General features: G+C 36.4%; 1 protein-coding gene across 1 annotated transcript; it reads right to left on the bottom strand.

The window, feature by feature from the left end:
• Positions 1-12,488, bottom strand: syf2 (SYF2 pre-mRNA-splicing factor). Its single transcript, XM_067385182.1, has 7 exons — positions 12,432-12,488; positions 12,075-12,173; positions 8,437-8,562; positions 3,631-3,748; positions 3,286-3,376; positions 2,761-2,859; positions 1-455 (listed from the first exon to the last, which is right to left on the bottom strand). The coding sequence occupies exons 1-7, from the start codon at positions 12,447-12,449 to the stop codon at positions 290-292; spliced, it is 717 nt and encodes a 238-aa protein (XP_067241283.1). The 5' UTR covers positions 12,450-12,488; the 3' UTR covers positions 1-289.
• Between the last annotated feature and the right edge of the window lie 768 nt (positions 12,489-13,256).

Raw genomic sequence — 13,256 nt, 5'->3', positions numbered from 1 at the left:
TATGAAAATGTTTTATTGAAGTAAATATCAACTGCTGCTGAAATGAATGAATTTACACACACAAAAGCAAAAGCAAAACACTGACAGGTAGACATCTGCTTTCCCACTGCAGGCAAATCATTTTGCCAGAATGAAAACTTTGTAAGAGAAAACTTTGGGGAGGAAAAAATAAAAAATAAAATAAACGACCACCGTAGGGGAGAAAAACGCACATCTTAAAAATATTTGTGGATGACTTCTGGTTGCTTGGTGGATGGAGGGGTGGAGTCCATAGTAACAGTCTCTATGGTTACACGGCTGTTCCTCTCTCCAGGTTCTGTTTGATCTCTGCGGTGTATTTGCCGTAGAAACGTTCAGCCTTCTTGTTGAACTTGGCGTTCCTCTCGTTAATATAATCAATGTCAGCATCGTCATTGTAGGCCCTGCGGCGACTGTATTTTGCACGCTTTTCAATCCTAAACACACAAGAATACATTTATGGAGATTACACACATTTCTACCTTTAAAAAGGGTTGGAATATACAGTATGTATATTATATTATTAAAAAAAAAATAAAAAAATAAAAAAATCAATCTAAAGAACCAGAATTTCAATCAAGTATATTCACAATGTTTAATGCAAGAACTAAAACAGTAAAAACCCAGTTTAAAATAATACTTTTTCAGTAAACAAACATGAAAAAGAGAAAAATGTGTTTTGAATTAATTCATTAAAGGTGCAATGTGTAAAATTTAGGAGGATCTATTGACAGAAATGCAATATAATATACATAACTATGTTAACAGTGGTGCATAAAGACCTTACACAATAAACTTATGTTTTTATTACCTTAGAACGAGCCATTTCTATCTACGTACACCGCGGGTCCCCTTACATGTTAAGTCGTCATATTGCGCTGGCACGTTTCTACAGTAACCCTAAACCAGGGGTAGGCAAGTTCGGTCCTAGAGAGCCGCTGTCCTGCATAGTTTAGTTCCTACCTTAATCAAACTCACCTGAACAAGCTAATCAAGTTCTTCAGGATTACTAAGGCTATAGGGAGGTGAAGGTTTTTTTCAGGGTTGGAGCTAAACTCTGCAGGATAGCGGCTCTCTAGGACCGAACTTGCCTATTCGCAATATAGAGAAGCTAAAATTTACCTTCAAAACAAATATAACTGATTCAGGGAAACAAATTTACAGAATCGAATTGCTGTTTTTGACACTGAACTTTGAATCGGACTCAGAGATTAAATTTTTTTGCCCTCAATTCATGATTCAATTCAATTCAATTCACATTCATTTGTATAGCGCTTTTCACGATACATATCGTTTCAAAGCAGCTTTACAGAGAATGTATGTCAACATTACAATTTAGAGAATGCAGTTAGCTAATAATGTAATAATTTAGACAATATAATTTACAATCACTGTTAACAGTTTAATTGAAGGTAGAAGCAATGAGCTCCTGGAAATAATTAATTATATATTAACAATAATTAGGATATATAGAAAATTGGGAATGTGCATGTTGATCCAGTTATTGTGTCATCTGAAGTGGAATGCAAAATCCATCGAATTACAAGTCATGCTCTTTAAGCAGTGCTGTTGTTATTGTTGTTATAAAACTATTATAAAACATTTTTGTTAATTAAAATGAAGCGGAAATAAAAGGAAAATATAATATCAGATGAAAAAAAAAAGATTTGAAAAAAAAATTGAAAAAAAAAAAGCTAACTATATTAGCTTATATCTAGTTTGATTTTCTTAAGGAAAAAAAATATTTCCCAACTAATGACGTAAACCCTGTCATTTGGTAGCTTACTATAATATTAGAGGTTAAAATTAACAACACAGCTATTATATTAAACTGCTATACTTAGTTACACAAATAAAAACTGAAATGTTTGTATAACTCAGTTGCACATATGGTAGTTTCATAAACACTTGTATTCATGGCAAGTTTATTCAAACATGTATAATTAACAGTAAATAAGCTTCTCTCTAGTGTTTTTATAGCCAACTAACAAAATGTGAACATTGGATTGCTTTGAGGTAAATGCAAGTTAAGTTATATATTGTTCATATAACTGTTTTATTGATGCTTGAACTAAGCTTGAACTACAAAATATTAATAAATACTATAATAGTATATAAATTATACTAAAATAACACTGTCTTTAGGAAACATAATGGTCAAAAAAAGCACATTACAACTTTACATCACCATCAGAATCGTCACATAAGCACCACACATCTGTTATATTCCCCAGTTATACTCTAACCATTCATTTCTAAAAGTTTGATGCTTCAGCAGACAATGTCAGTTTTCAAAGTCCATCAAAGAGACTCCCATGCCCCCCCCCACGCACACACAGACGTTTCTTCAAACATCTTCAAAGCGTGTTTGTGCGTCACAATCTGGCAGTCGTAGCCCTGTCTAATGTTTCTCAGAAGCTAAAAGCAGCTCCTCCAAAATAGAAGAATGCCGTCTCTCGCATAAACAAACCCTCGCCGACACACACATGCATGTGCGACAGGCACGCAACAGCACAAACACATCTGGAGCGAGGAACAAACACACATAAGGAGGCGGAGCTCTAAAATTGGCTGCAACATCACCTTCAAAAGAGCCACTATCTACTCTGACTCTGATGGAGGACCGTTGAGGTGTGCAAGCAGAAATAGTGCATCAACAGATCTGCTCACCAGGTGCTTCTGCTGAATATAAGATCTGAAATTGACCAGATTCCCTTCGTAAAAACAAACAAAGATTCTTACTGTTTCTCCACGTCGTCCACCATGCGGTCGATGCTCTCTTTAGAGGGAACGTGAGTGCCGTGAATCAGACTGTTGGAGGTGGGGTGGAAATCTTCTCCACTAGGAGCAAATGAAATACAAATCATCCACCATTTATTTTTATATATGGTGTGTAATTTATGTGCCACTAGCATCACGGCTACAAAATCTGTCCTTTGACTCACTTTCTAATATTCATTGGACTTTACTTCCACAACAGCTTTCAAAGTGAAAATGTGCCACACCAGATGTGATGTCAATAAAGGCATATTCATTAGTATAAATGTCTTGTAACCAAGAGACATTAGAATTGGAATACGGTGCACAAGTTGTATGGACTTTTTTTTCTCTTCCATTTCTTGACATTTTGGACAATTGCACTGAGCCACATTGTGATTTCAGTGTTGAAGTCTTGAATTCTTGAAGTCTTTAGAGTCTTGAATTACAACTAACTTCAATAATGTGTGCATTATTTCAGAAGTTGAATGAGAATAAATAAAGTCTCACCACTCCTCTCTCTGTCTCTCATAGTTGTCCATATCCGGCTTGATCTGCTTTGTCAGTCTCTGGTACTGTCTCAACTGGGCCTCAGCGTACCCTACACACACACACACAGATGAATAAAGACACACATCCAGCTGTGGGGGTCTGGAAAAGGGGTCTTACAAGGAGAAGCAGAAGGAAAATGATAATAATTACCAGAACCAATGATAACCAGGCGTGAAACACAGGCTCTGTATGTTTTCATTTTCACATTTTTAGTATCACACATGGCAGCCACATTCCCTCTTGCTCTGAGCCCATCAATCAGATTGCTTGATAATATTCATGATGTAAATGAGTGTTTTATACCTGAGAATCCTGGATCAGGGTTTTTCTTCTTTTTCTTTCTCTCCCATCTCTCTGCATCTTCAGCACTGATCTCCAGGAGCTTCACACGGTCATAGTCCTCGCCGCGCTCCGCACACTCCTGACACACAAATAGAAATTACAGCTTTACACACTTGTCCTCACAGACTGCATAATCATAATTAGTGCTTGATTGATAAGGGGGCTTTTAATGGTTGATACCGGCACATAGAGAGTAGGGAAGACAAATGACAGCAAATGCAAATGTTTGGGGTCAGTGAGATTTTTTTTTGTTTAAATAAAATTAATACTTTTTTTTTTTTTTAGTAACAATGCATTAAATTGATTAAAAGTGACAATAGGGCAATTCCAGCGTTATGGACGTGACATTTGGAGTCAAAACTTGAAATATAAACGCTCAAAGATTGCATTTAATAGCAACATATTGAACCGTCTATTTGTATATTCATAACCCCTTACTAAAGGAGTCCAGACATTAGAAAAATGTCAGACTATACAACTGTTTTATATTTTAGATGAGGAAAATATACAGCGTTACGGACGTGACAAAAAAAGTCACTAAGCTTTGGGTGACAACATATTTTTTACGAATTCTGTGAATTACATTGCGCAAACCAAAAGTAATACTGCCCACCGAATGAAGAAGGGATGGCTCTCCACAGAGCATAAAATAATAATTTTATTTCATTTTTCGTGTTCGCATTAATGAGGAAAAAACAACGTTACGGATGTGACAGTTTTCCGTTACGGACGTGACCGGTCTGAAAGCGGCACAGAAGACTGCTTTAAAAACTGCTTTAAAACTTTCACAGAGACCTCAAGCAGGCATTTAAACCACCAAATATTGAAATCTGGGATACCAGTATGGTAAGACCCCACAATTTATTAACTTTTTACTAAACTTTTTACAACTTTATACTCTGTATTGCAAAAGGTTATAGATTAGACCTATTTCTCATGTTGACAAGCGTGTGCATTCAAGATTCAATTTAGAGACCATGATTTTCCTTCTTACAGAACTGCTTGCTAAAATACATTGACAAATATTAATGTTTATCATAAAGCAGTTTAAAATCGCAAGTTTTCCCCACAGGTGGACCGATTGACGTAGCCTACACTATTGCCAATCGCAATCATGTCAGTTTTGTGTGTGAATGAACCCACGGTTTTCGGCTAGTTTCACAGTTTAAAGCGGAGTCTTGAGTTAAAATGATCAAACTTTATTTCAAGTCAAAATTATTGCAATGTTATTAGCCTATTTTGTTAGCTTGATCGCACGGATTGTGATCAAGGCTAGGCCATTCATTTTTTAACCAACAGGTAAAAACGCGACATCCCAATTCTCGAGGGAAATGTCCTATGAGACACAATGCTCTTCTATAAGTTGTACTGTATCATATAGGCCTACCTTTTGATGTTCATATTTCGTTCTGTAAATGAAGGTCTAGGCTACACGGTGCGAATTTTGACGGTCAGAAGATCGTATGTCCACGTCACGAGTGAGTTTATCTGAAAATCGCACGGACGAGGTGATAGGCTATACGACACGATTTTTCGACCTGCCGATTTCCGAAGCAATCGCACAAAGTTCAGTGTGTGTGAGCATGCGAGCAGAGCGCGAGCTCAAATCAGAATAGCCTACCCTTTGACATGCTAAAATAGGCCTATAAGTTTTTTTTTTCTCCTTCATCGACTATAGTTGTTCAAGCCATTAGTTGACTATCGCATTTAATTACTTAAATACTGGAGAGAATATTATAATTAGCATTTATATAGGACTCAAGCGCAAGCATAAAGCTTGCCAAAGAACTGGCAAAAGAAATTATGAATGTGACAAAAAAAAAAAACAAAAAAAAAAAAAACAGCAAGGAGACATTTTGTTTGTAAAAAAAAAAAAAAACACAAAAAAAAAAAACAATCTAATGTTTTCTAAATCAGTGTCGGCTGCAAAGATGAAGTTGACATTGCTGACTCTCATCATCTTCGCAGTGGATGTGCAGAATGCACTTTTCATTCGGATTACATAATCAGAGAGTAGCCCATTTCTTTTAGTTTTTAATTATTTCGTTTAAAAGAAGACATTTCGAGCTTTCTATAGATATTTTTCTCGTGTCTGTGAGTCAAGCAGCCTATGCTGAGTTTCGGTTCATTTAGCCTATAAGACGCGCTCTCCAGATCAAGTGATCGCGCCCGCGCATCCATGAATATATTTGCTTCTTATTTATTAAATCCAGGCAATTTGTTGATGAAACATTGATTAAAATTAAGATTCAATTTTTACAAAACGAAATTCACTTTAAAGAAAGGCTTTCTACAAAACAAAACTTAATGAAGCGATCAAAATCATGTCTGACCCACTCCATGGGCCCTATAATACACCCGGCGCAATGCGACGCAAGGCGCAGCGCAAGTGTGTTTGCTAGTTTGCGTCCGGCGCCGTTCGCGTTTTCCCGTTCAGCGCCAAGTCCTTAAATTAGTAAATGCATTTGCGCCAGTTAGTGCTCCCATGGGCGCGCTGGTCTAAAAAGAGGTGTGTTCAGGCGCATTGCCGGCGCATTGCTATTTTAAGGAGCTGAAAATAGACTGCGCCATAGACCAACTCAAACCTGGTCTAAAGTCTAAAGTCAATGGCACAATATTTTTTTGTTAGAGCGCGTTAAGAAACTGCGCCTCTGGGCGCGTCCACAGTGCGCGTTGACTTTGCTTATTGGGATGCGCATCACACAAACATGCCAAATATTAAAAACAAAAGGATTACAGTGTAAAATAATATTATTGCGTAGGCTACATAAATATAAAAATGTAATGATGAATAGTCATTGCGTGTATTAGAATTAGGCTACCTATTTTCAATTCAGCCTATTAATAGTTATAATTATGAACGAAAAGGCTAATTAATTGAACAATCGTGCCAATACTCATCGCGCAGAGCTATTTGAAAGCCTGCATCCAACGCAGACGACTGAAAGATTGACTGGCCACTTAACAGGTAATTTCAGCAAAACACCACTCGTTGAACTCCTCAGTTGAATCGGTGTGTTTAATAAGTCAGTGTATTTTATAATGTTACGTATTTTCGAATTGTTCAGCCAAATGGAGTACCTGCTCGGCCAAAGAATCGAAAGACGGAGGAGGCATAATAAAGGAGATGTCCTCCGCTGGCGTTAGGTCTGGGGTGGCTGTATGTGGCTTTTCCAGCTTTTCCGCCAACAAATTCCGCCATGTAAATAGCAATCCGCCATGGCTCGAGCGCATCTCGCTCTTAAAGGGAATGGGAGATGACACTGATTGGTTTATTGAACGTTACGCCCATTACTCATTAAGAGAATAGGGACAACCCATTTCAAAAATGCACCCCGGCGCACGGACCGTTTTTCCGTCTTTAAAATAGCAAAAGTGGATTTGGACACGCGCCGTGCGCTTTACACTTTGCGTTTAGATCGTTAAAATAGGGCCCCATGTCTCCAGATGTATTGCGCATCTTATGATGAAATTAAAAAATAAATAACATTATAATAGGCATATTTAAACATAAATATGAAATTAAATATGTTTTCTTGTATTGCGATTATTTGATATTTTCTGATATGATAAGCCTGAAACAGATGATAGCAATATAAAGAAGCAAACTCATAGGATTTAATATGAAGCGTCCGTAACGGTCACGTCCGTAACGCTTATTATGGTTGTTCAGAGCAACGTAGTGAAATTAATTGTTGATCCCAATAAGCATAAACATAATTTAGCTTTGCATATAAAGTTTCAAGTTATTTGCATTTATAATTGTTATATGACATAAACTTAATCTTTAAAACGTTACGGACGTGACAGAGCACTGAAGCGTCATGACCTCTTTATTCCAGCCCTTATAAATTCAACAGGCAGTGCTGTTATGACTAAATGAGTGTATTTATTTCTCAGGCATGCCTCCATCTTTCTATACAATGCTTACTGTTAAAATAAAGTTTAAAAAAATGGGGTCTTTGATCCCTTTTTTGAAAGCATGAAATATGGTGGGTTGAAAATTAAATTTAAGCATTGTTGCTTACCACATATATTGTGGATAAACAAGGCAATTTTCTTAAAATTTCTGTTAGAGCACATTATTACAGTATATTACAGACCTAAATGGACAATTTAAAAAGGGTTTTGTTCTTTTGGTTAAAACTTTTTTTTTCATGGTAAAGTTGACATTTGCGTGGAATTGCCCAATACAGACATTTATAATGAATACAAAAGAGTTCCATTTCAAATAAATGCTGTTCTTTGAAAAAAAAATTATTAAATATTAAAAAGAAAATGTATAAAAGAATCCTGAAAAAAAAAAAAAAATCCATCTATTTTCTAAAAGCACAACTGTTTTCAACATTGATAATAATCAGAAATATAAGCATATTAGAATGATTTCTGAAGCATCATGTGACACTGAAGACTGGAGTAATGATGCTGACAATTCAGCTTTGCATCACAGGAAACAACTACATTTTAGAAATTACATATTCAAATAGAAAACATTTCTTTTAAATTGTAATAATATTTTACAATATTACTGTTTTACTGTGTTTTCATCAAATAAATACAGCCTTGGTGAAACTACTTTCAAAAATCAGATTCAAATGAACACTGGAGGAAATCTTTTAAAACAGTGCTGTGGCGCAACCAGCTTTGTGAGTTTGGTCACTATATGCGATCATTTGCAGACAGCAAGACTGTTTGTGTCATTATTTTTGTAGCTCCATTTCATGGAGCAGAAACAACACACTGTAGGTCTGAACTCAAGTGCTGTACCTTTTTCTTTTGGTCCACCAGGAGTTCATACTCTAGACGAGCTTTCTTGGCCTCCCAGTTTGATGGCAGCTTCAGTCTCTTGTCCTCCTCCACCACCTCCTGATGATTCAGCTTTCTGGCCTCATTCTACCAACAGAAGTCAATCACATTTCATACGGGTGTTAATAGAGCAGATTCTGTTGAGCTCTGTCAATAGTTTTCACTCAAAGCAACACAAGTACAGAGTTTGCTCTCAAGCTACACTAAAGGTCCTTTCACTTGACTTACGTCAGGGATGCGACACACGCCTCAACAAGCAAGTGTCATGTGGTGCAGTAAGCAATTTTTGAGAAATGCAGTTGAAAGTGGATCGGACTGCGAAAAAAGCTTCCCAGTGCTGGAGAGACCTGAGTGGGCATGCATTGTTTCCACCTCCATACGTGAGTAGCAATATATGCTGTGGTTGTAATGTTAGCTGTAGTAACAGGACAGTTTTGAGTGTCATTGTCTGGAGACTAACAACCAACTCTTGCTTGTATATACTTTTGTGTACTACATGTTCATTTTCTGTTCTTCCTTATCGTTCATTCATTATCTTTGCTTTATTTTTCACAAAGCATTATTTTGCATATCTACAACATATCTGAACAGGGTAAAAACAATTTAACTAATAGATCTCACCATACTTCCTCAGCTAACTGTAAAACAATTGTTTTGATTTGGTCACAAGTTTTCTGAAATGTTAGGTTTTAATATGCAAATTAAGCATTATCTATGCAAATTAAGCATTATTTAAAACCAATTTGCATTAATATCCAGAACAGAAATCTAAACACTGAATTAAAGCCGCAAGCAGCGATGAAAGGCCCTCACACATGGGCTCATCGCCACCCTTTGGCCTTAGGAAAACTGTGAACAGTGGGCGACATGCATTTAAGCAAGTAATTACAGTAGAATTATGGCAAAGTTAGGGCTGGGCGATATATCGCATGCGATTGTCACGTGCATTTCGTCAGTAAAGCCGGTTACCTGATTACCGCTAAATCGCCATCACCTGCTTTCAAATGGAGCGGCATTTAATAGACAGAGCCGTAGTTCACTGACAAGCTATATATCGCCCAGCCCTAGGCAAATTCATTTCAAAGTGCCACACTTCCTGCTGCCAAGAGGTGGCGCTTTGACTGTAACTGAATATTGCCATGAAGATGCCTTCAGGCCAGGACTATTATCAAACGTGAAGTTTAGAGCAGATTGGACATTATATGCCTGAGTTACAACAACTTCCTGTTTTGTGACGATAATCGGAAACATTAACACTTAGCCAAGTGTTGCATGATTTAACGCGTTTCTAGTATGTTTAGTACTTTGTGGCAAATTGAAATGTGTTTCTGGGATTGAATTACAGTTTAAAGCATGCCATTTTCTGTTGCCAGCAGGTGGCGCTATGACTAACTGAATATTTGCATATAGGCATCTTCAGGCCAGGACTCTTATCACAGATGTGAAGTTTGAGTTACAACAGCTTCCTCTTTCATGGAGAAACATCAGACTTTGTCAGTCGCCACAGACACGCCCTTCAGCGAAAACTCTAGATCTTCACAATTTAACATTGCAAAGATTAGACTGACAACATATGATGTTGATCTGGTTAAATCTCTATGAGGAGTTTGTTAAAGTACAATGTCTGGAAATGGCAAAAACTGCAGAGAAAACTCAAAATATCTCACTTCCTGTTGGGTTTTCAGATTTTGGACCTGGGACTTTTAGTGTGTATTGGGCTGTTAAATGTGTCTACCGAATTTCACACTTGTACGTGAAGCGTAGGGCGAAGAGCGCTTACTTGGAATTTTGTAGGTGGCGCTATCGAGCCATTTTGCCACACCTAATTCTAAAACCCATCCATAGTCATTCCTGGAGGGCCACTGTCCTGCACAGTTTAGCTCCAACTTGCCTCAACACACCTGCCTGGGATTTTCTAGTATGCCTAGTGAGACCTTGATTAGCTGTTTCAAGCGTGTTTAACTGGGGTTGGAGCTAAACTTTGCAGGACAGTGGCCCTCCAGGAGCAGGATATGACACCCCTGGTTTCTATTGATAAAAAACAGTCAAGAGCAAAAAAACAAACAAATATTTTCACAATGTTTCTAGGAATAAAATGTTCTATACATCAGACGATTGATATATGAACAAACCCCTCTATAAAAACTTTCAGAATAAATAAGAAATTTTGGTGCATGTAAGTGCTGTTGAAGATGAGATTTATGACTAACAAATGAATAAGAAATAGCTAATTTTGTGAAAATGACCTTTAAAGATGTCCTAGAAGCCTTTTTCATGAGATGTAATATAAGTCTAAGGTGTCCCCTGAATGTGTCTGAAGTTTCAGCTCAAAATACCCCATAGATTTTTTATTATTCAATTTTAACTGCCTATTTTGGGGCATAATCAAATATGCGCCGATACAGCGCACGTCCCCTTTAAATGCTCGCGCTCCCCGCGCCGGAGCTCGCAACTGCCTTAAACATTGCATAAACAAAGTTCACAGAGCTAATATAACCCTCAAAATGGATCTTTACAAAGTGTTCGTCATGCGGCATATCAGATCATGTAAGTATAGTATTTATTTGGATGTTTACATTATATTCTGAATGAGTTTGATAGTGCTCCGTGGCTAAAGCTAACATTACACACTGTTAGAGAGATTTATAAAGAATGAAGTTGTGTTTATGAATTATACAGACCTCAAGTGTTTAATAATGAAAATAACGACATGGCTCTGGTCTCTGTGAATACAGTAATAATAAACGATGGTAACTTTAACCACAATTAACCGTACATTAGCAACATGCTAACGAAAACATTTAGAAAGACAATTTACAAATATCAATAAAAATATCAGTTATTGTGTCAGTTCATGTCAGTTATTATCGCTCCATCTGCTATTTTTCGCTATTGCCCTTGCTTGCTTACCTGCATTAAGTCTGTGTGCAGCTCCAGACGTTAATACTGGATTCTCTAATGCCTTGATCATGGGCTGGCATATGCAAATATTGGGGGCGTACATATTAATGATCCCGACTGTTACGTCACAGTCTGTGTTATGTTGAGATTCGCAGAGGTCTTTTGCACAAATCAAATTTACATAAGAAGGAGGAAACAATGTTGTTTGAGATTCACTGTATGTCATTTCCATGTACAGAACTCTAATTATTTTATTATGCCGAGGTAAATTCAATTTTCAATTCTAGGGCACCTTTAAAGATATGAATTGTAATTTAAATGTACAAAATCAAATGTGTGTAACCCAAGTGTAAAAAAAAAAAAAAACACACACACACACTTAAATGTGTATTTTGGGTGTTTTCTTTCCACTAGTCTGAAACGAGACATGCTATGGAAGCAAAAAAGTCCAAAATCGACCAGTGGATTAAAAAAAATGTTTTGCCTGTAGTATTTTACCTTAAAATCTAATAACAAGTGGCTACTGGAGACAAATATTGCTGCCAGATGTAAACAGTGATCGGTCACATCTGACCACTTGTGATATGATCATATCATCTAAGACATGTTAATACCAGGTGTAAAACTGGGCATTAGCTATAATAAATGGTCTGAGTTTAAGGGTTTTAAAAATATAAAGACAAATGTGACGTACTTACCCTCTTGAAATGAAGCTCTCTGAACTTTCTGAGTCTCTCTTCCCTCTTCTGTGCTGCTGGAGTCTCTGCGGCTTCCTCTTCACTGCTGGGAGCAACAACCTGAACGGCGAAGATATCAATGTACCGCATACAAGGCTTAATAATATCACTGAAATCTCAGATACTGAACTCTATGATTAGATTTCATAGACCGATGTTAGCATTGTTAGCCATGACAATAAGAATAATGTTCTGACAACAGATAATCGATAATTCGATAACTTCACATTTATAATAACTATTTAACAGTATACAAATAAACAATAAACACGTCTGTTAGATTAACGCAAAGTATTTTGTATCTGGTGTTTTGTTTACCTCTGCGCTAGTAGCCATGTTGCGCGTCTTAAAGAGGAAGTACGTCACACATTTCAGTTCGACTGAGAACTAAAGACCTAATATGTAGTTCCGCTATCTTAATAGTTTGTTCTTAGCACGACATTAAATTATATATACATATGCAGCGGTTCAAACACAATGGCGACTCATCTGCTATGTGCCATTGACGTGAACTCCACTGCGCCTCTGATTATGTATAATTACATTCTCTTTAAGAGGATGTAATTAACTAGAGTTTACAATTTCAGATTAAAGCAAGCTCTAGATCAGAAGCTACACTAATGAACTGATGTGCTTGTTCTGCAACCCAGATGGCAAAAAAAACAACAAACCACCCTCAAACTCAAGACTTCACATCAAGAGAATTCTTTTTATGATATTTTAAATTTGCCACATCAGGAAAATCATTTGCTTCAGCAAAAACATGTATTGTAATTATTTTCCAGAAATCCATATGAATATTAAGCAGAGATGTGAATTTTTGAGAAGTGATCTATAATATATTATCTATATATCTATATTTATAATTCTTATCTATATAATAATATATATTATATACAAAAATATATTCATAAAATGCATATTTCTTTTTATAAATAGTCATACTAAAATATCTACTAATAGTCATACTAAAATATCTACTAAAATACAATAAATATATTAGCAACATATGTTAAATAATATAACATTTTTAATAATAGCAATAATTAAGATCTTTTAATGTTTTGAAAGATGTCTCATATGCTCACCAAGTCTGAATTTCTTTGATTAAAAAATACAATAAAAACAGTAATCTCATGAAAT

Source organism: Chanodichthys erythropterus, chromosome 5 (assembly GCF_024489055.1).
Source record: "Chanodichthys erythropterus isolate Z2021 chromosome 5, ASM2448905v1, whole genome shotgun sequence".
NCBI classification, from domain to species: domain Eukaryota; kingdom Metazoa; phylum Chordata; class Actinopteri; order Cypriniformes; family Xenocyprididae; genus Chanodichthys; species Chanodichthys erythropterus.
Note: the sequence above shows the minus strand (reverse complement) of the source record. Positions and strands in the feature narration are given on the sequence as shown.

Coding starts and splice junctions, on each gene's coding strand:
- syf2 (XM_067385182.1), bottom strand. Junction 3,749..8,436: donor TGGTGGACCAAAAGAAAAAG/GTACAGCACTTG, acceptor TTTGTGTGTCAG/GAGTGTGCGGAGCGCGGCGA. Junction 3,377..3,630: donor CCCTGATCCAGGATTCTCAG/GTATAAAACACT, acceptor GTGTGTGTGTAG/GGTACGCTGAGGCCCAGTTG.